At 48.2% G+C, this 20,625-nt stretch overlaps 6 protein-coding genes across 6 annotated transcripts; 4 read left to right on the top strand and 2 right to left on the bottom strand.

The window, feature by feature from the left end:
- Window positions 1–1,590: 1,590 nt before the first annotated feature.
- On the top strand, window positions 1,591–2,505 carry ALT_0446 (uncharacterized protein; the record flags this gene model as incomplete). The annotated part of the gene is made up of 1 exon (XM_033555005.2): window positions 1,591–2,505. The coding sequence occupies one exon, from the start codon at window positions 1,591–1,593 to the stop codon at window positions 2,503–2,505; it is 915 nt and encodes a 304-aa protein (XP_033410896.2).
- Window positions 2,506–4,447: 1,942 nt separating this feature from the next.
- Window positions 4,448–5,543, top strand: ALT_0445 (DUF3431 domain-containing protein; the record flags this gene model as incomplete). The annotated part of the gene is made up of 3 exons (XM_033555006.2): window positions 4,448–4,610; window positions 4,659–4,800; window positions 4,865–5,543. The coding sequence occupies 3 exons, from the start codon at window positions 4,448–4,450 to the stop codon at window positions 5,541–5,543; spliced, it is 984 nt and encodes a 327-aa protein (XP_033410897.2).
- A 215-nt stretch (window positions 5,544–5,758) lies between these two features.
- ALT_0444 (cell wall protein ECM33) lies at window positions 5,759–7,070 on the bottom strand (the record flags this gene model as incomplete). Its single annotated transcript, XM_033555007.2, has 3 exons — window positions 5,759–6,515; window positions 6,567–6,939; window positions 6,986–7,070. 3 exons carry the CDS (start codon window positions 7,068–7,070, stop codon window positions 5,759–5,761), a joined length of 1,215 nt encoding a protein of 404 aa, XP_033410898.2.
- A 3,478-nt stretch (window positions 7,071–10,548) lies between these two features.
- Window positions 10,549–11,621, top strand: ALT_0443 (aldo/keto reductase family protein; the record flags this gene model as incomplete). Its single annotated transcript, XM_033555008.2, has 2 exons — window positions 10,549–10,769; window positions 10,871–11,621. 2 exons carry the CDS (start codon window positions 10,549–10,551, stop codon window positions 11,619–11,621), a joined length of 972 nt encoding a protein of 323 aa, XP_033410899.2.
- A 414-nt stretch (window positions 11,622–12,035) lies between these two features.
- Window positions 12,036–13,739, bottom strand: ALT_0442 (uncharacterized protein; the record flags this gene model as incomplete). Its single annotated transcript, XM_033555009.2, has 6 exons — window positions 12,036–12,310; window positions 12,363–12,571; window positions 12,621–13,048; window positions 13,104–13,320; window positions 13,406–13,578; window positions 13,629–13,739. 6 exons carry the CDS (start codon window positions 13,737–13,739, stop codon window positions 12,036–12,038), a joined length of 1,413 nt encoding a protein of 470 aa, XP_033410900.2.
- Window positions 13,740–14,497: 758 nt separating this feature from the next.
- ALT_0441 (putative L-ascorbate peroxidase 6) lies at window positions 14,498–17,429 on the top strand (the record flags this gene model as incomplete). Its single annotated transcript, XM_033555010.2, has 3 exons — window positions 14,498–15,445; window positions 16,577–17,223; window positions 17,327–17,429. The coding sequence occupies 3 exons, from the start codon at window positions 14,498–14,500 to the stop codon at window positions 17,427–17,429; spliced, it is 1,698 nt and encodes a 565-aa protein (XP_033410901.2).
- Between the last annotated feature and the right edge of the window lie 3,196 nt (window positions 17,430–20,625).

Below are 20,625 nucleotides of genomic sequence, written 5' to 3'. Positions count from 1 at the left end.
CTACTGTGTTGACATCTACTGTGCTATCTCATCCCTACTAGCTAGAGACGCTTGTCTGGACACCTTTTGGCCTGAGTGGGGGATGTATGACAGATGCTAAGCACCGGGAGCCATGACGTCCACCAACGGTGGATCAACTGCTCAATCGTGGAATGGGCTCTCAACGGCCTCATCAATAGTGCCGAAGCAGACCTCTTATGGAGTGGAGCGGGAACAAGTATGTATTTTCTACTTTAGTTATGGCGTTGGACTAACAATATGCAATAACTTAGCATTTGATAATTTCACTGGTCTTCACCAAGGATCAGTCAAGGGACCTGATCATTTCCTGCGTGCGGACACCGACCCTGAGCCTCGGATTGTTGTGGAATCCAGTTGGAGTGAACCATTTCCACATTTACAGAATGATAAAAATCTACGGATTAGAGGCAATGCGTCTGTTATCCTAGTAATACTGCTCAAATGCTCTGCATTATCATACAGCAGAATCAAAGGCACCGCAGAAATTTGGCGTCGAGATACTACTGGCAACCTTTTTTCGACCACTATGGTAATCATGCACTTACATCCACGACGCGATTCTCAACCGGAAGCTGACATTCATTAGGCTATCTTCCCAGCACCGGCACCTTTGCCTCAGAACGAGTTGAATACAACTCAAGAAAGGGGAGTTATTCGGACCAGCGCTGTTACCAGGTCAAGCATCAGGTACTGTACTTCACCTGGATATTGTTAAACTTTGGAACTTTGCGTCTGAAGTGATTGGGGCTATGGGAATACAACCTGCATAAACACAGATCCGATCAGGTAGACTTTTCATGTATGAACTGAATGCAATTACTTTGTTTGCTCCAGTATATGTCTTATCTCTTCAAATGCGAACGTGAGCTCGGATGGAAACATTCGTGGCCCGCTTCGGAGGAATCCCCCAAGTCATTCTTTGGAGGCGAATTTCTGATTTCTCACACCAGACGACGGATTTTTCATAATATTTCCGATACCGACAACTATTTGCAAGAATTCCCACTAAGCAAGTAGGATCTTTGCTTGCGTTTTCGATGAGATACTCCCTAACCGCTGCCCTCTTCAAGATCAAAGCCACACATTAGCTAGTTAGTAGTTAACTGGGTGACCATCAGTAAATCCAGGCAGTTATATATATGTTTTTTTATTTCATTTTATTTGTTGGGCTTGGTTAGCCTAAATTTTATGACCTTCCTATGGAGCATGTCTTAGATGTCTTAGGAACCTATATTAATGGTCCCTAGGCTTGAACATACAGTCTGATTTATTAGGTCATTCATATCTCTAGATTGCTAATCAACACATTATCTCATTATTCTCACTACTAGTAACCAACTAGGTGGTGAAGGTAAAGTAGTCATAGTAGTGAGTTTACCTTCTGTGTAAACTATATTATGCCTTCACTGGTTAAATTCACCTGCTTAATCTCATTCTTTCACTAAATTCACAGCCCATCAACATTACCTTATGTATTAAATTCTTAGGCCTCAATCTGAGGCCTTCTACCAACCTCTCAATCTAATTCTCTGCCCCATCTGTCATCCACACTTCTTCCTCGGCCAAGCCATGATGAATCCTGATCATAGTGATTCCCCAGTCCTAACAGGCAAATACCATCTCTCCGAAGGCGTTACTTCGACTACCATCAGCAGGACATACACGACCATGAAACAGCTCGAGGAAGCTGCCTATAGCGTTCTGGAGACTCTCCAGGCCAACGATTGCGACGGTAACCAATGGATTCTGGTTTTGGAACTCACCAAAGACGCGATTGAGCGATTAGACAATGACAAGGAGTGTCTTGGTGGGGTCGACTTTCGTTTCGAGTGGGAGGGAGCTACTGGCCTAATCAAAGTGATCCCATCGGCTACCCACGACTCCCTAATCAATGATTTCACCTTGAAGGTCGGCTCTGACCTCCAAAATATGGGCATCCACTGGACGGACCGACGCTGGATAGGGACTACTACATACAGACAAGCCAACAAGGGAAAGCAAGGCGACCAGGCATTCACTCCCCCATCGCGGCAAGTGGCCAAGGGGGAGACGCAAGGATGGCCAACTCTAGTCCTCGAAGTAGGAGTCTCAGAGTCCATGGCCAAGCTGCGTTCCAATGCCAAATTCTGGTTTAACAATTCCGATGGCCAAACCAGGTTCGTCATTCTCGTCAGTGCTTCAAGGGCCCGGGTGACGTTCGAAAAATGGATGCTGATGCCGCCTAATGCCCCGAACCCGGCACCCCCCGCGTACGTCGCCGCACTTCGCTCACGACCCCTCCACAGTCCTCCTCTAGTAAATCAGCCAGCTGCTAGCCAGCAGCTTTACTCGGCCCAAGAGGTCGTCGTTACCCAAACCTGGATGACCGGCGCCCCGATGATTTTGCCCTTCCGGGCCCTGTATGACAGGGCACCAGGACCGAATGAGAGCGATATTACCATTACCGCCCAGGACTTTAGGGCATTCGTCCAGACTATTTTCTGAGACCCTCCATCAAGTGGCTGGCCCCTTCCATTGCAACAAAGGCAGCCACTCTTTGAAAGTAGTGCTTACGGAGTCGGAGGCTAGAGATATATGAATGGCTGTTTCTCATCTATGGACATCAGAAAGGGGGTTTTCCAGCAGCCCATCCAAGAAACGGATAGATGGAAAACGGCCTTCGTCACCGCCCATCGAGGCCTCGAACGGTTGAAAGTTTCCACGATGGGGCTAGCCACAACTCCCTCGTTCTTCCAGCAACGAATGGAGAACATAGTACGGCCAGAAGCTGATGTCCAAATATCAGATTTCCAGCATAGATTCATCCAGAATCCTAATCACCCCACAGCAGGCTAGTTGAGACCCCTACTTGGAATATCTTTGACCTGACCACTCCAACTGAATGTCCGCAAACGTTGTCCATGTTAACAATCATATAATGCCGAGCTGGTTATTCCCTCTAAACTGGTTACCCCCTTCAGCGCGGTTTGAAATAGCAATTATGGTAACTCTCATATTAGGAAGGGAAAGGCTTTGCATTCAACAACACAGCAACATGTTATACTGATGAAATCAAAGATTCTGGGATGTCACATGATTATCACCATACTGGATACGTTCGCTTAGATGCCTCCGGCCTCGTTTAATCGGAACGGTTAACATAGGCTGGAACTGAGATAGTAGCACCTTAATTCTAGTGGTCGCATCTGGCCCCAAAATCCGGCGCCATTCCACTTAAAGACGCAAAAGAGATCAATATTAACGCACAACTCTCTGGCTTCCACCGCCACTCATTACATGAAATCTTGATCATCGGGTAGAAAAAGCCACTGCACTTCTCATAGCTTTTATAGACGCAGTTTACTGGAAATTACAATATCGCAGAATGTTCTATCCGTGTCATGCCATCATCCATACTGATTTGAATGCTCAAATAGCTGGACAAACGATGTAACCCTGTGGCTTATATTGACTAGTCACTAGCGAAGTAGTGCTTATCAGGGCCTTTTATCCTGGTCGCAACTCAGAAGGCGTGATTCTGCTCAGGGAAGAGTTATGGAGGAGGCTTGGAGGCTTAGAGGCTTAGAGGCTAGCTTATAAATCTATCGATATTAACGTACGAGACAATAACAGGGCCCGAGGCCCCGAGGTTCGAGACTCATTCCATCCTATTCCAAAAATGGAATATGCGTCTATCTCCGATCTTGTTGCCTAATTACGCCGCTAAACATGATTATTGAAGCTCACTGGATCAAACTCCTAACGCGGACCTAGATTGATTGCATATATCTTGTTGAAGATCTCCAGACAATTTGTTTCTCATCATTTGATTTACGACGCATTTCTCGAATTTCGAAGGTCAGCAAGATTCAAGGTAGCACTGAGGCGCTGGGTCCTGACGTGATTGGGTGAGGCTGTATGATAGAACAGATGGAACCCGTCAGATCCGACTGAATCAGGAACAGGTGGGTAAGGTAGCTGCAAGGTGGGGCGGCTTTAATTAGTACACTTGGCCAATCACAATCGAGATTGTTGATTAGAGCCCAAGTTAAGCCAGTAGAATTGCAAGAAACAGACCCATCAAGTCTATGACTGGCCAGGAATTTCGTTGCCGGGGTGTTATTGCACCAATAGATTGACGCCAGCTGTGGGGGCGCCACTTAGCGGGTGCGGCGTTGCTTTTCCAAATATTTTTTTTCGCTGGTGCTACGCAGCTTACAAGTATTACGCAGTAGACTAGCCTAAGGCAAGGCAAAGGCGGTTACCTAGCTGGTGTTGAGAAAGATGAAAATGCTGGCTCGAATTTGGCCCTGCAATGGCAAGATGAATATGGCGATGACACCTCGCATAAGCGCCAGTTGACCTGTCTTCCTTCCTTTGAATTTTCTTTCAGTGGAATCGGTGGACGTCTCCTGTCCGCAGCATCGTCTTCTCATTTGGCCCTACTATGAAGCAGACACTTGCGCAGAAGACAGATTTAATGTCAAAACGACGGCTGTCCAGATGGCCGGCCCGCCGGACAGCAGTCACAACTTGCACCGCGCTGATCTGTCTGTGGCTCTTCACTGCGATGTTGTATCGGCGGGGAGATTTCGAGCTGGAGCCTGACGGTGAGTTTGCATCCCTTGCCAAGTAGGCAGCCACAACTGACTGGCTAGAATTCGAGCAAAACCACCATTCCGTCACGCAGCAACTCGCCGACATCACCAAGACATACTCATCTAACAGCACTATCGCGCTGGTACTAGCCGCGACACAATCGGAAGATCTCACCTGGCTGCTGAATTACTGCCATGATCAGTACGTCATACTCGTCCCTCCGCTTCCTCCAAACCAAGCCATATGCTGATACTAGACAAAACAGCGACGCCATCCCCTTCATCTACACCACCGACCACAAACCCGCCCCGCACCTCCTCGTCCTACACACCAGCCGCGGCCGCGAAGCAGCCGCCTACCTCTCTTACGTCGTCGACTTCTACGACCAACTTCCCCCCTACACCATCTTCATCCACTCTAACCAAGACCAATGGCACAACGACCTCTTCGGCCCCAAAACCAGCGTCGCGCTGCGCAATCTCCGCCTCGAGGCCGTCGCCGCACAGGGCTACGTCAATCTCCGCTGCGAGCACGACCCAGGCTGTCCGACAAATGTGCACCCCTGGTCCCCGACTCAGATCGATATCGACAAGAAGGATATCCGCGCGTACTTTCCCCAGGTGTACCAGACGCTGTTTGGAGTTGGCAAGGAGCGCGTCCCCGAGCATATCGGGAATGTCTGCTGCGGGCAGTTTGCCGTCACCAGGGAGCGGATCCTGCAGCGGCCGAAGCGGGACTATGAGCGGATGCTGGCGTGGGCGGCGGAAACGGACCTGACGGATAGCTTTGGGGTAGGGTGGGTGTTTGAGAAGGTCTGGCATGTGGTGTTTGGTATGGAGGATATCTATTGTCCGCGCTTTGAGCAGTGTCGATGTGATGTGTATGGGTGGTGTGGGCCGTTGGCGAATGGGGAAACACTGCAGGCAGTGAGGGTGAAGTCCTAGGGTTTCATGTATATTGCTGGATATGACCGTATAGACGATTTGGGATATTTCACGTACTCGAAACGGCATATAGCGTTCGTCATATTAATGTTAGCGTCGAAGAATGACTGGGATTCAGGGTAATATCCACTTCGTTAAGAGTTTCCACCTGGCAATACAATCTGTAAATTTATTGTCTACTTGGCATACAACTATGGACATGTCATAATCAATCATTATTCGTGGTGGATAGGCTGCTGGTGATTGCTCATTCCGCCTCCGTCCAGCTCATATACAGGTGTCTGCGGCCTTGTTCGACCGGTCCCCACCTCGTATACATTCCCGCTGTCTAGCATCGGAACATCCATTTCTGGCGGTGGAGGTCGTGGCGCTGGGGGTGGGATATGATGTAAAAATAGCGTGGGATCGGATGTGACTCTTCGGTTGGACGCAGAAGCCGAGAACACTGATGGATCGGACCCAGGAAGTAATGATACAGGAACCGACATTCTCTCGGATCCGGGGAGCAAGGATGCTGGAACCGAAGATCTCGCGTCTGCGGCTGGTGGTGGGGACAGTGGTTTTCGGGGGATACTCCTCTCCACGTCCCCTTGGGGCGGCGTGAAATCTGAGGTGGGCTTTTCTGTGTTGGTTGTGAGGCCGGTGGGAGCTAGTGTTGGGGGCGTGGCAACCTCTGGTACTGTCTTTTCTGTCCGTCGATTCTGCTGGCGCTTCCGTCGGCGGATGAACAGCCAAAGGAAGAAGAGAATCAGCAGGACGACGATCACCACTGCCACGGCGATTCCGGCCTTCGCACCCGTGCTGAGTCCATCACTGCTGGACGAATGGTTGCTTTTGCCGGTCGTGCATGAGTACGAGCTTTGGAATACTCTGTCTCCAGACCGTTGACTATCCAAACTTGAGCAGTTGAAGGTGCCTGAGCTATGGATCGTTGTCGGTCCTCGGACTGTGTCAAGGTTCGAGAGTGAGATCCTACGGCTCGTCAGATCTGTGCGAAGTACAGGGGAATATACCTGAACGAACCGATTGAAATCACCGGAGACGGTCAAGCCCCCTCTGACCTCATCCAGGTCACTCAACGGTAAATCTTTCAGATTCCGATTGTTCTCCACTTTGATGTCTCCTCCCACAGTCTGTAAGTTGGACATTGAGATTTGATTGAGCGCATCATTGTTCGCCACGGTCAATGTTCCAGTGATGGTCTTCAGGTCCGACGCTATCAAGGAACTGAGGTTCAAAGCTCCGTCAGCCGTGAGAGGGCCCTGGATTGTCTGGACTCCGTGGAGGTTGATAGTCCCGCTTGCAGAGTTGTCTATGGTCACAGTACCGCGGATGCTTTGACAGGAGGCGATCGAGTCTGCATCGGCTTGGGATGCAATGTTTACATTGGTGTTGCCTGGTCGCTTAGCAGTGATCAAGTGAGGACACACATTTCAACTCACATCTCGGGTTGGAATCGGATTCTCCGTCATCATCGGCTGCAACGCGCCGCAGCGCTAAGAGCAGACAGAAGAAAAGCGGCCTCATCTGGTATGCCTCAGAGATGGGATATCAGATCTCGAGAATTTCAAAAGCATCATGAAAAAAATATATATCATTTAACGGGAAAGCTGGCATAGATAACCGTCCTGAAGAACAACAACCCAATGCAGGCCCTGACACCGGGTGTGGCTGAGCCCATGCTATTGAGGGATTGGCACTACGGACATGCTGGCTTTTTGCACAGATCTCATAGGCCCGCGGATTGATGGAATTCAGTTTGACGCGAGTCGGGTGTAGATCAGCGGTTGTTAATTAAAGACAGGTTAGACCACACTAGTTCCTCTCAGGGTCCGCTCGTCCCGGTTCCAACTTTCCACCTTGTAGTCGATGCGGGGTCATATTCGCCGAGAATTATGCTGATGCCTGATCCTTGAGTTGCATTGCCATTGAGCAATATTCGATGAAGTCGATCTGCAATGATCTTGTGTTCCCCTCTCGCCGGGTACCTGTGTGACTCCACAACAAATGTATCTCTCTCAGCCTACCAGAGTATCTCGTCAAGACACTGCGCCGGGCCATTTCGGTGCCGAGTCTGGCCTGTGTATTTCAATCCAGAACGCATGGTAGGAGACAAATAGACAGTACTAGATATAGTGCTGAAGAGATTCTCAAATTTTTCAACAAATGAGCTAGTCAACAGAAGGCACTTTATGAGGACTGCTTCTCATGGATCCGAGTTGAGTTGTATTCACGATTGAGCAACGCATATCCTTGACCTGTCTGGCGCTATTAATAGCAAGAGGGTAGAGGAACAGCTGTGCCGAGAATGTCGATGGAGAGGGAATCAGGCCAACAGGCTGACAGGCAACAGAATTGTCAACCCTCCGTTCATCGGCTACTATAAATTGGAGTGCTGATGCTCATATTCCTGCATGGGTTATCATCAGTAGAATCCGACCATGTCACAATGATGATACTGTCTTTTGTAAGGTAGTGTAGGGGAGTCAATCTTGATAACTGCCTGGAACACAATTGCTGTGGACAGTTCTTCACTACTCTGTAAGTCTGTAGTCTTCAGTGACAGCAAATTACTAGAGGTGGTATAGCATTCCTATTCATAAAACAGCATGTTAGCTAAGGCTTAACATCGCAGTGCATGGTCTATAAAGCTTCCTCCTTGCCCACTTGAAATTATGGCTAACTTTTGTTATTATTTTTCCCACCCTTTCACAGCCCTCTAACTCAGGTACTTAAGGCATTTTTACCATTAAACTGAACTTCCTATATTCTACACTTCGCCACCTCCTTTTATACCTGGGAGTTATTACTTATTACATCTGCTAAATGTCCTTACTTTTTGTAAGAATACTTTCTACTTGCCTGGGAGCTTAACTGACTACTGATTCTTCTTTTTAAAGACAATACAGCATAAATTACATAAAAGTGATATGTTCAGACTTTTCTAAGTGAACAAACAAAATTTCTCCCTCCTATACCTGACATAGAGAAGTCATCAGTAGAGAAGGGTTCTGAGTTGCATTCCGTTATATATAATAGCATGCTGGGCTAGAGAATTGTCTGTGCAGTTCAACAAACAAGGTATCCTCCATCAATGCGCCCTCTTTATGAGGGCGATTCATGCCCTGGTTCAAGAGCGCAAAAACTGAACTATTCCTCCTCCAGCCCTAAGTTCAAAATGGGATCTACGCCCCCAGAGATTTTGCTTAATATACTCAAGAGACTTGACTTAAAGTCACTTTCAATATTTTCCTTTTGGTTTCAACAAAATGCGAAGTCTAAGCCATCCTTTGCTTTTTCGAACACTATGACCTCAGGTCTTCTGAAGATATATCTAAACTGCGGAGCAATTTAATGCTACTAAGGGCATTATCCAAGTTAACCCTCTCCCCAGCTTGATTAGGAAGGGAATTGAAATGGGACCATGTTCCAGCGGCCAACTTGACTGTCCAATACTTGCTCACACGAGGACAGCCAACGTCCCTATCCGGTATAAGCCCCCATACGATACTAGCTTGAACGTTGGAGACATACCTAAAAAGCTGGCAGGTGTACCCTTCCGGGACTAACATGGAAGAAACCTGGTCGTTTCTAACAAAACCAGACATATGAGCTTGAGCTTCGATGAAGGGATAATTCTTAAGGTACTCACAAACCACTCAGCTGTCCAGTAAAAGATATGCACTCCTTGACAACTGGGAGGACCGCGCAACTTTGGAGACCGAAACCCGCGCATACTCTCATGAGATCGAGTGCATTTGCAACAGACGCTGAGAGAAGGACGACAGGTACAAGGGAACGCATTTTGTTTATTGTAGGTTCAATAACAGTAACTGCATTAAGGTAGACGAGATACTTGGTCAACGCTAGGAGCAGAAACAGTTTTTATATAATACTCCACGGCATTCTATTATGGACTCGCAAATGGAGAGCTAAACATCTCCACTCAGCTGCAGATATGAGATGTCTCTGAGCCAACACACTACTCGTGAGTGGTGGCGAGTTTGAACGCAAACACTTTTATGCAGACTCAGCCAGCCTCACCAGAACGTGCATTTTCCCAAATAACCCGCTGTTTGCTATGAGGAGGAATATAGACCAATGCGGATAATACCGGGTAGCATGTGAGCTGGAATTCACTGTTGTGACTGAAACGGAGAAATAAAGCGACTGGATGATCTAGGCATAGTTTGTGCAAGTATAGTCAGGAGAGGGGTGTTTTCACCTCGCCTATATAAGAATTAAGAACAATGTGCGTCGGGTGGCTGGCAGAGCGCGAGAACCAAAGTATACTTAGGCAGGACTTACACACCTGGTGGCTGGACGCAAGCCGCGCGCTGAAAATAGCAGAAAGCATTGTTCAGCTCCATCGACAATAACATCTAACTTGCACCGCGCGAGAACGAACATTTTTCCTTGAAGGAATAGGGGTCGGCTGTCAGTCCAGTCTCGCTTGAGATAAAACTGCGCTGTGAAAAGAGATATAAGGTTGAGATCGGGCTTGCCTGTCTAGATTTCATTTCCTTCTGCTTCACTTTCTGGAGTTTGAATACTCTTGTATTGCACAGCAATTTGTGTCCTAAATATGTTGAGCAAAGCATCATACCTGTCTGACCCACGATGTTAGTGTGATCTTGTGGTCGCCACCACTCAAGCCAGCATCAACTCGGGACTACTGGAGCACCTAAATGAGGAAGATTAGCTGATCTAGCATCTATGCTTTGAGTGAGATGAACGCGGCTACGGTCCTAATGAGCCGTCCCAAATTACTTCCTTCATGTTAGAGATGGTTCCAGTCTGATCCCGGCTATTGTCCGACATGTATCCCACTGTTCGGCTCCACAGTGATGACAGCGGCTTCGGGATTACCGGACATAAAACAACGTTTAAGAAGGATTGAGAACGTAATGTATGAAGGTAAATCGCGTCTTCGCTCACTGGAAAATTTTTTAGTCTCGGAGACACGACAATAACTGAGAAATCTGATCAGCTATCCATATACAACATGGCGTATTCTCCAAAGGCGGACCTGAAGATCGTCTTCGGGGCAATGACATTCGGCAAGCCTGGTCAGCCCTTAGCTAGACATCTCATTGATCTTCCTGGTCTTCTCACTGACGGCCATTTAGGGACTCTGGGCGCTCGTGTGCATAGCACAGACGACGCCGGTCAAATGCTCGACATTTTCCAAGACCATGGCCACAGGGAAATCGACACCGCCCGACTGTATGCGCCGGCTCCTCCGAGAAAATGCTCACGGCCCTGGACTGGAAAGGTCGAAAGCTGGTGATGGGGACGAAGCTGTACCCGAACTATGTGTGGACCAGCAATGCGCCGGTAATCTACTCCCACCGCCCGGAAGATGTGCGCCGCGGTCTGATCAACAGCCTGCGGGCGCTGGACACCGACAAATTTGACCTGTTCTATCTCCACGGGCCAGACCGGAAGACGCCGTTCGAGGATACTCTGCGGGAGGTGAATGCCTTGTACGAGGAAGTGCTGTTCAACCGCTTTGGCGTCAGCAACTATATGTCTTGGGAGGTCGCGCAGATGTGCGAGATCTGCGCGAAGCACGGCTGGATCAAACCCAGCGTCTACCAGGGGATCTACAGCGCGCTGCAGCGCAGTATTGAGCCCGAGCTGATCCCGTGTTTGCGGTATTACGGGATCTCGCTGTATGCGTTTCAACCACTGGCAGGTGGCTTTCTCACGGGGCGGTATCACCGCAACCAGACCGAGTTCGAATCAGGGTCGCGATTCGATCCTAAAGGTGTTCAGGGCTCATTGCGCCATGCACGATACTGGAACGATGCCTATTTTGACGCTTTGGATCGAATCCGCTCTGCTGCCGAAAAACATGGTCTCTCGGTCGGTGAGGTCGCGATGCGGTGGCTGAAACACCACTCGCAGCTAGCGGCGGCGCTCGGTGACTCCATCATTATTGGGGCAAGCAGTGCTTCCCATTTGACTCAAAATCTGAAGGATCTTGAGTGTGGGCCGTTGGCGGAAGATGTCGTGACGGCGGTTGAGGAGGCTTGGTTGTGTGTCAAGGGCGTTGCTCCCAAGTACTGGCATTAGTACATTGCATTATTCGAACCAGTCTAGGCTTAATATCATTACATCCTACTTCGCTGTATTTAAGTCAATTACGGACCTTTATTAGCGTAAGGGACGTAGAACAACAGCTACCGAAAGGTGTCAGGATTTATAAGGATTAGGCTACCGGCCAACGAAGCTTCACAAGACTCGAAAATGAAAAGTCACTATGGTAGTTGCCCGGGAAGATGTTTAACCCATGATAGGCCCAGAGCTCCATCAGACCCAGTCTCAATCGGTTAGGTTGGATGTGGATAGATGACAGATGCGTGCAAGATTTGCACAGAGTTACCGGCACCAAGTTGGCTGTGCAACCACGCGTAGCTGGCGTCGAAGATGTTCTTGCAGTTTTTGGACAGCTCCATGTGTCTGGGTGAGCCTATCTAAAGCGGTTGGTTACAGCAACTTGAAGAATCCTCGCCATAGCCCATTAGAGGTAAAAACGCCCATAGGATCAATACTGCGCTGAATTTCGATCAGGCGGCGCTTGTTTCGTTCTCCATATGAAGAAAATACGTCTTGACCCTTGTCCGCGTAATTTACGTAGACAAAGGGGTGATAAAGACCAAGCTCCCTAGCGGCAACCTGGTACCTCTGGAGAAATCTAGCAGCAAAAAGCTGCACTTGTTCATCATCCGCCTCATGGGCCCAGGCGAGAGAGAGGTTGTTCACTACACCTTTGTCAGCTGCATATAATGGGCCAGTCAATCTGTTACGGCTTACGTATGAGATGTCCTTTAACATTGATGCCAAGAGCATTCCCACCCCTCTCTTTCATGCGGCTCACAGCACGCGCCGGGATTGAGTACGAAATGAGATTTGCGGAAAAGCCTGTTATGTTTGCCACACTCTGCACTTCCTGTCTGAGAATGTGGAAAGCTCTCTTGCTCAATACTGGCGAAGGATAGTGAGTTATGGTGTTGAAGAGGTACCTAAACTTACGTCAGCGTATAGCAGGTTGCACTTTGCCGTTTTGTATACCTGGATCTCCCTAGAGGTGCATTGCTCCTTGCAAAGGAGGCGAGAGTCCCAACGCCACCTGATTCTGACTGGAACGGAATCCGACTCAGTCTCTCAAATTCAGGGGGATTCCGTACTGGCTGAGCATATCTCTGGGTCCCCCTCAACGAGAATCGATCCTGCTGTGGGATATAGGTGAAAACAAACTCGAAGCCAACTTGAGGGTTCGTATCTTGCACCCTGAATATGTCGTATGCCTCTTTGAGGAAGATATCAGTCACGTTAGGGTCGTAGGACCTGTCCAAGTCAAGCACTGGGCCCTGCGCAAAGACCCGCAACTGGAAATAAGTAACGATTCCAAAGTTGTTGGCACCACCACGCAGAGCGAAGTAGAGGTCTGGATGTTGGTCCTCGTTCACCGTAATCACTGTGGCATTTGGCAATACGACCTGTACATCGTTAGAATACAGTGACCATTTCACTTGGTCGAATAATTAGACAAACTTCATATTCAAAAAGATTATCCAATGCCCATCCATATTCTGCTGTAACAGCCGAAGTGCCACCCCCCAAGGTGAAGCCACCAACACCTACTGTCCCTGTTCGGGGCCCAACAAAAGCTAATCCGTACGGCTCCAAGGCATCGTAGACTTGGGATCCTGTTGCTCCTGCTCCTACTCGCATTCTGGAACTGTTGCTTAAGAGCTCAACTGTGTTGAGTCTGTTCAGGTCGATTACTTGTGACACCCCCAACCGAGTTTGAGTCATCTGGATATCTTGAATGTCCGCCCCCCTTGACGGCAAACCTGCACCATTCGTTGACAAGAAGCGATAGGACTGCGGCGACGTCGGCAGAGCTTTCTGGTACAATTCGGCAAGCATAGCGGACTTCGTTTTGCTTTGCATCCCAGAGAACAAAACCAGAATCGTTGTTTGGATAATGAAGGGCGTCTCCAAATTGTGAGTGGAGAATGCCGCACTGGACTCCATTAGATACGTCGACCTTTCTTTTTCAAGTGGTGGTCATACCGCACGTTCGCAGCTGCCAGAGGAAAGGGCATTGGCCTGTTCCTCGAACCCATGAACAGCTGCATGAGTGAGGATGCCGAGTAGGATGGAGAACAACGAACACAAAGCCATTTCCAGTTGGTAAACGCTGGATTGTTCCGTGACTGGTAATGAAGTTCACATACGCGGTGACGCTTTATATAGCATCTGCTGCTAGGGCGCCAGTCTTAACAGCGGCCTTTAATAACCAGGGTTTACTTCTAGTGGCAGCATTTCCCCTCACAGCAATCACTCAATTGACTGTTCAACAGACATACAAATTCCATCACCTAGGCTTGACTTCACTGGCAACTTGAGAGGGGAGGGGGGGGAGAATAGGATTCTGGAGCCAAGAGTGATGCAGTCACTTTAGGAGTGTTCCATGGATTCAGTTGAAGTGCCTCTGCAATCTGCTGACAGGGATCGACATGCCAGACGGAGTTATGGGTGGGACTTGGGCATTAACGGCTTCTATCTTTTGCATAGTAGAATCCAACAGTGTCTTGGCAACCATTCCGCCATTCAGACCCATGACGCCAAGGCAGCCCGTTTTCACCGACTGCTGATTGTGTATTGAAAGCTGGCGTAACAGGGCCCACAGTATCTTGGGTATTTAACCTTGATTCCCGCCGTCCCTCTGCTTGGCGCCGATCACTGATCACTGATCACTAGACGAAGCGGCGGTACACCCGTAAGCTAGGGCCGATAACTCCGAGCGAAGTATATTCTGCTACAAGGTCGAAGATACCCAAGATAAGAGCTTTTTCCCCTTTTTACCCCCTGCTTCAAGTTCAGTCCTTACAAACTAGCTGATTACAACACGTCTGCGGAGGTCACCTGCTTCTGGAGGTATGCTTCCAATCCAACTCTTTCCACTTTTCTCTGCCATTGGGTGTCTGGCTCGTCCCCTGATCCCTTTCGGCGAAATCCATAGCCCTTTTACCCCAACTCTTCGCAGAGTTTCTCAGTTTCCGTTAGGTACATGGGTTGAGAATATCGCGGTCCGACCAAACGGTCACTTGCTGATCACTCTCACCTCTGCCCCGGAGATCTATGAAATCGATCCATTCAGTGTCACATCAGCCAATGACACCCGACCTGCCTTCTCTTTTGATGGCTACTCCAACGTCACTGGACTTACTGAGATTGAGACGGACATTTTCGTCACCTGTGTTGATGGTAGATACGTCTGGAAATTGGACTTTAGCATGGGCAACACACCGCAGGCGTCCCTCGTCACAATGATACCAGACGCGCAGCTTCTCAACGGGGTAGCCACATTAAATTCTGCCAAGGGAATAGTTGTCATTGCGGATTCAAGCGGAGGCTGCATCTGGCGTGTTGATATCAACACCGGCGAATACGAAGTTATCCTCAAGGATGGCACAATGCATCCGGAACCTATATTGGGTCTCAACTTGGGGATCAATGGATTGAAAGTGCTTGGCAATACCATCTACTACACTAATACGCCAAAGCAGCTCTTTTGTCGAGTGCAGGTTGACCCAATTTCTGCCCGTGCGACGGGTCCGATTGACGTCATTAGCGATACTATTGAGGCGGATGATTTCGCCATTACTTCGTCTGGGGTCGCATATTTGGCCACGATATATCAGAATGCGATTACAAAGGTTCCCCCTGCTGGGAGAAGCGAAATAGTTACAGCGAGCTTGAACTCTAGCTCTATTCGCAACCCCACGTCTGCAGCATTCGGACGGACTATGGTGGACGCAAATGTACTCTACATCAGTTCTGGCGGAGGCCCTATTAACGGGTCTTTTGTAGAAGGTGGTGCGGTTGTAAGTATTGAGATCTGGTAAAGCGGGTTACCATAGTGTCCGAGACAGCATTCAGATAGGACTCAATGTATAGAGACCCGTGAATATAATTTTGTGGCCATTCTTCAACTCGCTCCCGAGTCGTCCCAAAACATCCCCCAATTCTCCGCTTCCAAAAGATTTCGGAGCTACGAGTGCAGAAAGTCTGCTAGCGTACGTTAAGATTCCCGGTTGGATATACAGAAGTACGAATCACCTAGCCTCGCACCAGATTGCTAAAAGTTGGGTTTTTCGCCAGAAGCTCTTTGACGAGCGTCTCGTCCACTTCCAGTCTGACTCAATTATGCAGAAACCGGCCTTCGCTTCAGTCTGCAGCTGGGCTACCCTAAGAGTTAAGAAAATGACATCGCGTGAATTGTAGAAGGAATACAGAGCACTAGGCCACAAGGAGGAAGAGCTCTGGACAAAGAGCCGACTCAGCAGACGTACCTCGACCAACCTTTGCAGAGCTGCTAGTCTACTCGCTTGGGTAAAAAGTCTCTAAAGCCGATAGCTCCGGAGTAATCCTGTGTATCCTACCACTAACATTCCGAGGAATCCTTTCCCCTGAACCGGAACAGGTAAGGCGATCTCCCCCATCCTATCCCAACTACTAGCGCCCTGTCAGCCATCAGATCCACTACGCCAAAAAGGTGTCTAGAGGACCATTTCTAGCATAGTAGAAATGATAAGGCTTATACTGGTTGACACGCCCCCATAAATATATCTGCCAGACTCTAATGCGAGTTGACTTACTGATGCTGCAGTGCCAAGATACAATGCACATAGCCAACAAAGGACAAAATGAAATCTTCCGTTTTCACTCTTCTCTTACTTTGGATAGTCTTGTCCCTCCGCAACGTCCATTCCCAAAGGTCGGACAGTCAGTCGACGGAGATGATCGGAGACTTAAGAGATGGAGCGACAACGGCTGTTGGCAGGCAAGTCCGGGACTGCATAACTGGTGCAGGACCCTGCGAAGATCAGAGAGTAAAGGTTTGCTGAAGTCTTCTTATGATGATTCCTATTTCTGTTTCCCTCTGGGCTGTTCCTTGGGTGCCTATTCTTTGCTAGCTTTCCCGGGCCCGCTCCAAGTAGCTAATACTACAACAGGCCTATACGCCCCCCGGTGAACTCGGGAGCACAAGATGCGCCGCTGACAACTGTTGTGTGTGGGAATATATCCAGAGGGACCTGGTTACACTTTTTCAAACCCCAAATGGGACTTGCAGTCGACTTGCCCTCTCTGCAGTGCGTCTAGGGTTCCATGATGCTGGGTCATGGCCCACGGAAAGCACATTTGGGGGCGCGGATGGCAGTCTGCTCCTCAGTTCTGAGGAGATTTCCCGTGCAGAAAATAATGGCCTTCGCGAAGTCAGATCAAAGGCGCTGGAGATCCTTGACAATTATTCTCCATATGGCGTCGGGGCAGCAGACCTGGTCCAATTTATGCATAATGTGGCCACAGTTGTGTGTCCACTTGGCCCTCGAATACTAACACTAATAGGGCGCAGTGATACCCAACGGGCTAACCCCCCGGGACTTGTTCCCGGTGACAATGCGACAGATGGCCAGTATCTCATTGAGCTCTTTCGGAACAAGACATTCAACCCAAGGGATCTCGCGGCATTGGTTGGCGCCCATACTGTTGGCCAGCAGTACTTCGTTGATCCATCTCGCGCTGGCCAGTCGCTTGATTCATCACCAGGCGTCTGGGACGTGAGATTTTACCGCGATTTCAGCTTGGCGAATCCTCCCCAGTAAGGAATCCCATCCCAGCCCTCCTGCTTACTTAAGGCCGAGGAGCACACAACAGTTGCATAAAAGGATCTTCCATCTACTAACCAACCTGTCACCCGTTAGTGATGTTTTCCGGCTACCGAGCGACGAAGCCTTGTCTCGGACAGATGGGACGTCCTCCCGCTTCGAGGCGTTCACAGTGAGCTTGCACCCACCCCCCAACTGAACGGCTGTAAGCTGACCCAGTTTCTTCTTGAATAACAGGATCAGACATTTGGACAGACAGTGTGGAATGCTGAATATGCCACTGCCTATGTCCGCCTTAGCCTTCTTGGCGTCAATAATATCAACCAGCTTACCGACTGTACAATGGTGCTCCCGAATGCTATTACAACCTTCTCGGTACCGAGCTCGACGTCGCCTCCCACCCCTTCCAAATCTGCCATATCAGTTAATTGTCGGAATATTGAAATACTTCTTATATTCTGGACTTGTTTTATTGTTACGCTCTATCTTACAGCATATTAAGAGAGAAATGGGCTCGAACGGTATATGCTTTTTCGCGGGAGAGGAGCTGCTTAGCAGCAGTTTAGTGCATGATTCAAGGAGTTATGTGATTAAAGGCTTCCTGAAGAAAGTAGTGGAAATTATATATGTACCTAGACGTACTTGGTTCTTAAAGGAAAACTGTGGGCTTCCTCTTTCGGACACCGCCTCTTCAGCAAGGACGTTCAAGGTCTGCACAGTGCAACCGAGTTACAGGATCTTCCAGCTTCCTGGTATCCCTATATAACAATGTTCTTCTATTGCCCTTATATTACCTAATCGATAATGCATGCATTCTTTCATACAAGGTTTCCCTTTTTCTTGATCTAAAAAGGTTTGATAGAAGACAGCCCTAACAGTCTGGAAGCAGGCTAGGTCTAGTCTCCTTTCGTGGTACTAGGTCTTCTAGGGCCGTAGCGATCCTGCTGTGTGCTAACGTGCTTCGAATTTAGAGCATCAGAATGTCACAAACGAATTCCACGGCGTCTGGCCGTCGTATATCTAAAATTGGTTGGCTTGGATCCGACCCAAGGGAGAGTAGAGTTCTCACAAGCTCCTTTTCGATATCGATTACGTCCCGTTCATGGTGATATGGAAGATCTGTCGGAGTCACGCTCGTAGGGCGGAGCGCGTAGTCGAGAAAGGGCCGGCCCTTTAGGCTCCTCGTGGATCGCGTTCAATAACATATGCAACATATTGGTGCAGGCGCGTCTGTATGGCCAGTGCAAGGAACGCGCCACGGAGAACAGTAATGCTAGCTCCGTTGGGGTAATCCCGCACGTTGGTCCTGTGATTGCGCTCATATCTTGCATGTATGGACATGACTCGGTCCAAATTATCTAGAACGCCAAACAGACACAGGCTGGCCTGATCCAACTATTCCACCTCATAGGCGTGGTATAGGAGCTTATCAACCACGCTGGTGAGGCCATTACAGTGTAAGCAAAGTTGTTAGCATCGTACATCGGATATTGTTCAAGCATGGCCAGGATCATTTGGCACAGTGTCTCATTGCCATCAAAGTAAGGCGCCCTCTGCATATGAAGCTCACATTCAATTTGTCCACAGTAACAACAGCTAGCTTGAGATGGTCTTTTATACGGGCTGTCAGACTTTGAAAATCCAAAATTGATGGTTGGATCCTGCTGCAATGCATTATTAATTGCCTTGCTGGCCTGGTATAGAATATATATTACTGGCAAGTAGGCCATTCTTCTGTAACCATGCCATTAAGGAGCTCTTTGCAATGGTATAGGGTGAGATATCTAGAATTTCACCATCTATCATGAATTATAGTCATTACCACTGAGAAATGCGACTTGCATGAAGCAAGCTTTAGATAATGCTATATGATATATCTATTTAATTAGGCACTATTTCCTGAATTATTATTTTCATGGGTTGGGCTGGGTTCTCCTATTCTACTAATCCAACGGTCCAACCCACTGGGTTTGGGTTTTAGAAACCCAAGGCCTAAACCAACCTATAGATCTGCAGGTTCTAGATGGCTTAACCTACTAGGTTTAGTTCCACTACAGGGGTAATTCTCTACCTACTAGATCTAGTTAGTATAGACTAGGTCTAGCCTATAAACTCACTAAGTAATATTTAATATATAAAATTATACTAAGATTTTAAAGAAATAATGAATATATAATAATAGAATCAGTATAATATAAAGTAAAATATTAAGTATTAAGTATCTACTCGTAGTTGAGCATCATTTCAATACCAAAGCTCCAGCAAACCACCCTTTATCTCTATCGATGGCTCAAATAGAACATAGCAGATGAAAGGGCGGCAAATACAGTAAGATTAACGTAAGGCTGATGAGTAGCAACGAACCCCCAACGAGGCTATTAGGCTTGTACAAATCGAGAGAGATGATATTGTGGAAGTGACGACAATCCTAATTCCGGTCAACACCATCTCAGTTCCTGAATTACGGGGTCAAGGAACCCAGACACTATCTTCGAGCAGGGCTTAAACTTGCACCAGATACTGTCAATGTCTGCCCGTGCCTGTCTTCGATCACAAAGTTATACCCTGCATTCAGTGCAGCTCCACCCAGCATCGCCACAACTGTCCAGAGAGCGCCGCAGTAATTGACTCGCATGCCGACATAACATGCTCCGCCACCGTTCTCCTAGTTAGGTCTTATTAAGTACTTATAGATACATAGAAATCAAGGGACCTTGAATAGTGCTTACTTGCATTTCGTGCGTGAAAAAGTAGTTGTGTGTATTTGTTCTTGAGTATGTGAAGCTATTGCGTGTGGCAGTAGGAGGCAGCTGGATATCAGGAAGTTGCACGTTTGATGAACTGTTCAATAGGCCCACAATTTGATGCCTGTATACGTTAGGTTAAAGATAGGAGAGGGGGTGAGTACTGAAGGGTTCAGGAAGTTAGAGGAAGGACCTCTTGCTTATATGCTTCTCCTTTAACCTCTTGAAATTCTTTGCAGTAGCACTATGTCTAATCATTTATTTGCAACGACTTAGGCTCCTCCACTTAGGCTGATGCTAAAGCCGCTGGGCCACCTCCTTATCTCTTCACACACCATCATTAGAACCCCTCATGTTTTCAATACGTGGCACCACTTGGATATTGTTTGTCTGAGATCATGGGGTGTTTTCCCATCTTCCCCGCTCTCAGCCTTGCATGCTACATACTCGATATGGCTGCCATGGGGCCGCCAATAGGAAACATATCGCAAATACTCTGTTTGCTGTAGATTGAGTGGTCCAAATCAAGATGGTATAAACAGATATTGATTGTAGGTGTTAGCTATGGGCAGATATGCCGTAACTGGGGCCGCTCACCAAGCATGAAACCAGAATTCAACCCGCCTGTCATTTAACGAAAATAACTGTGGA

This window comes from Aspergillus lentulus, assembly GCF_001445615.1.
Source record: "Aspergillus lentulus DNA, contig: Alt01, strain: IFM 54703, whole genome shotgun sequence".
NCBI classification, from domain to species: domain Eukaryota; kingdom Fungi; phylum Ascomycota; class Eurotiomycetes; order Eurotiales; family Aspergillaceae; genus Aspergillus; species Aspergillus lentulus.
The sequence above is the reverse complement of the archived record's forward strand: the minus strand, read 5'-3'. Positions and strand labels throughout refer to the sequence as shown.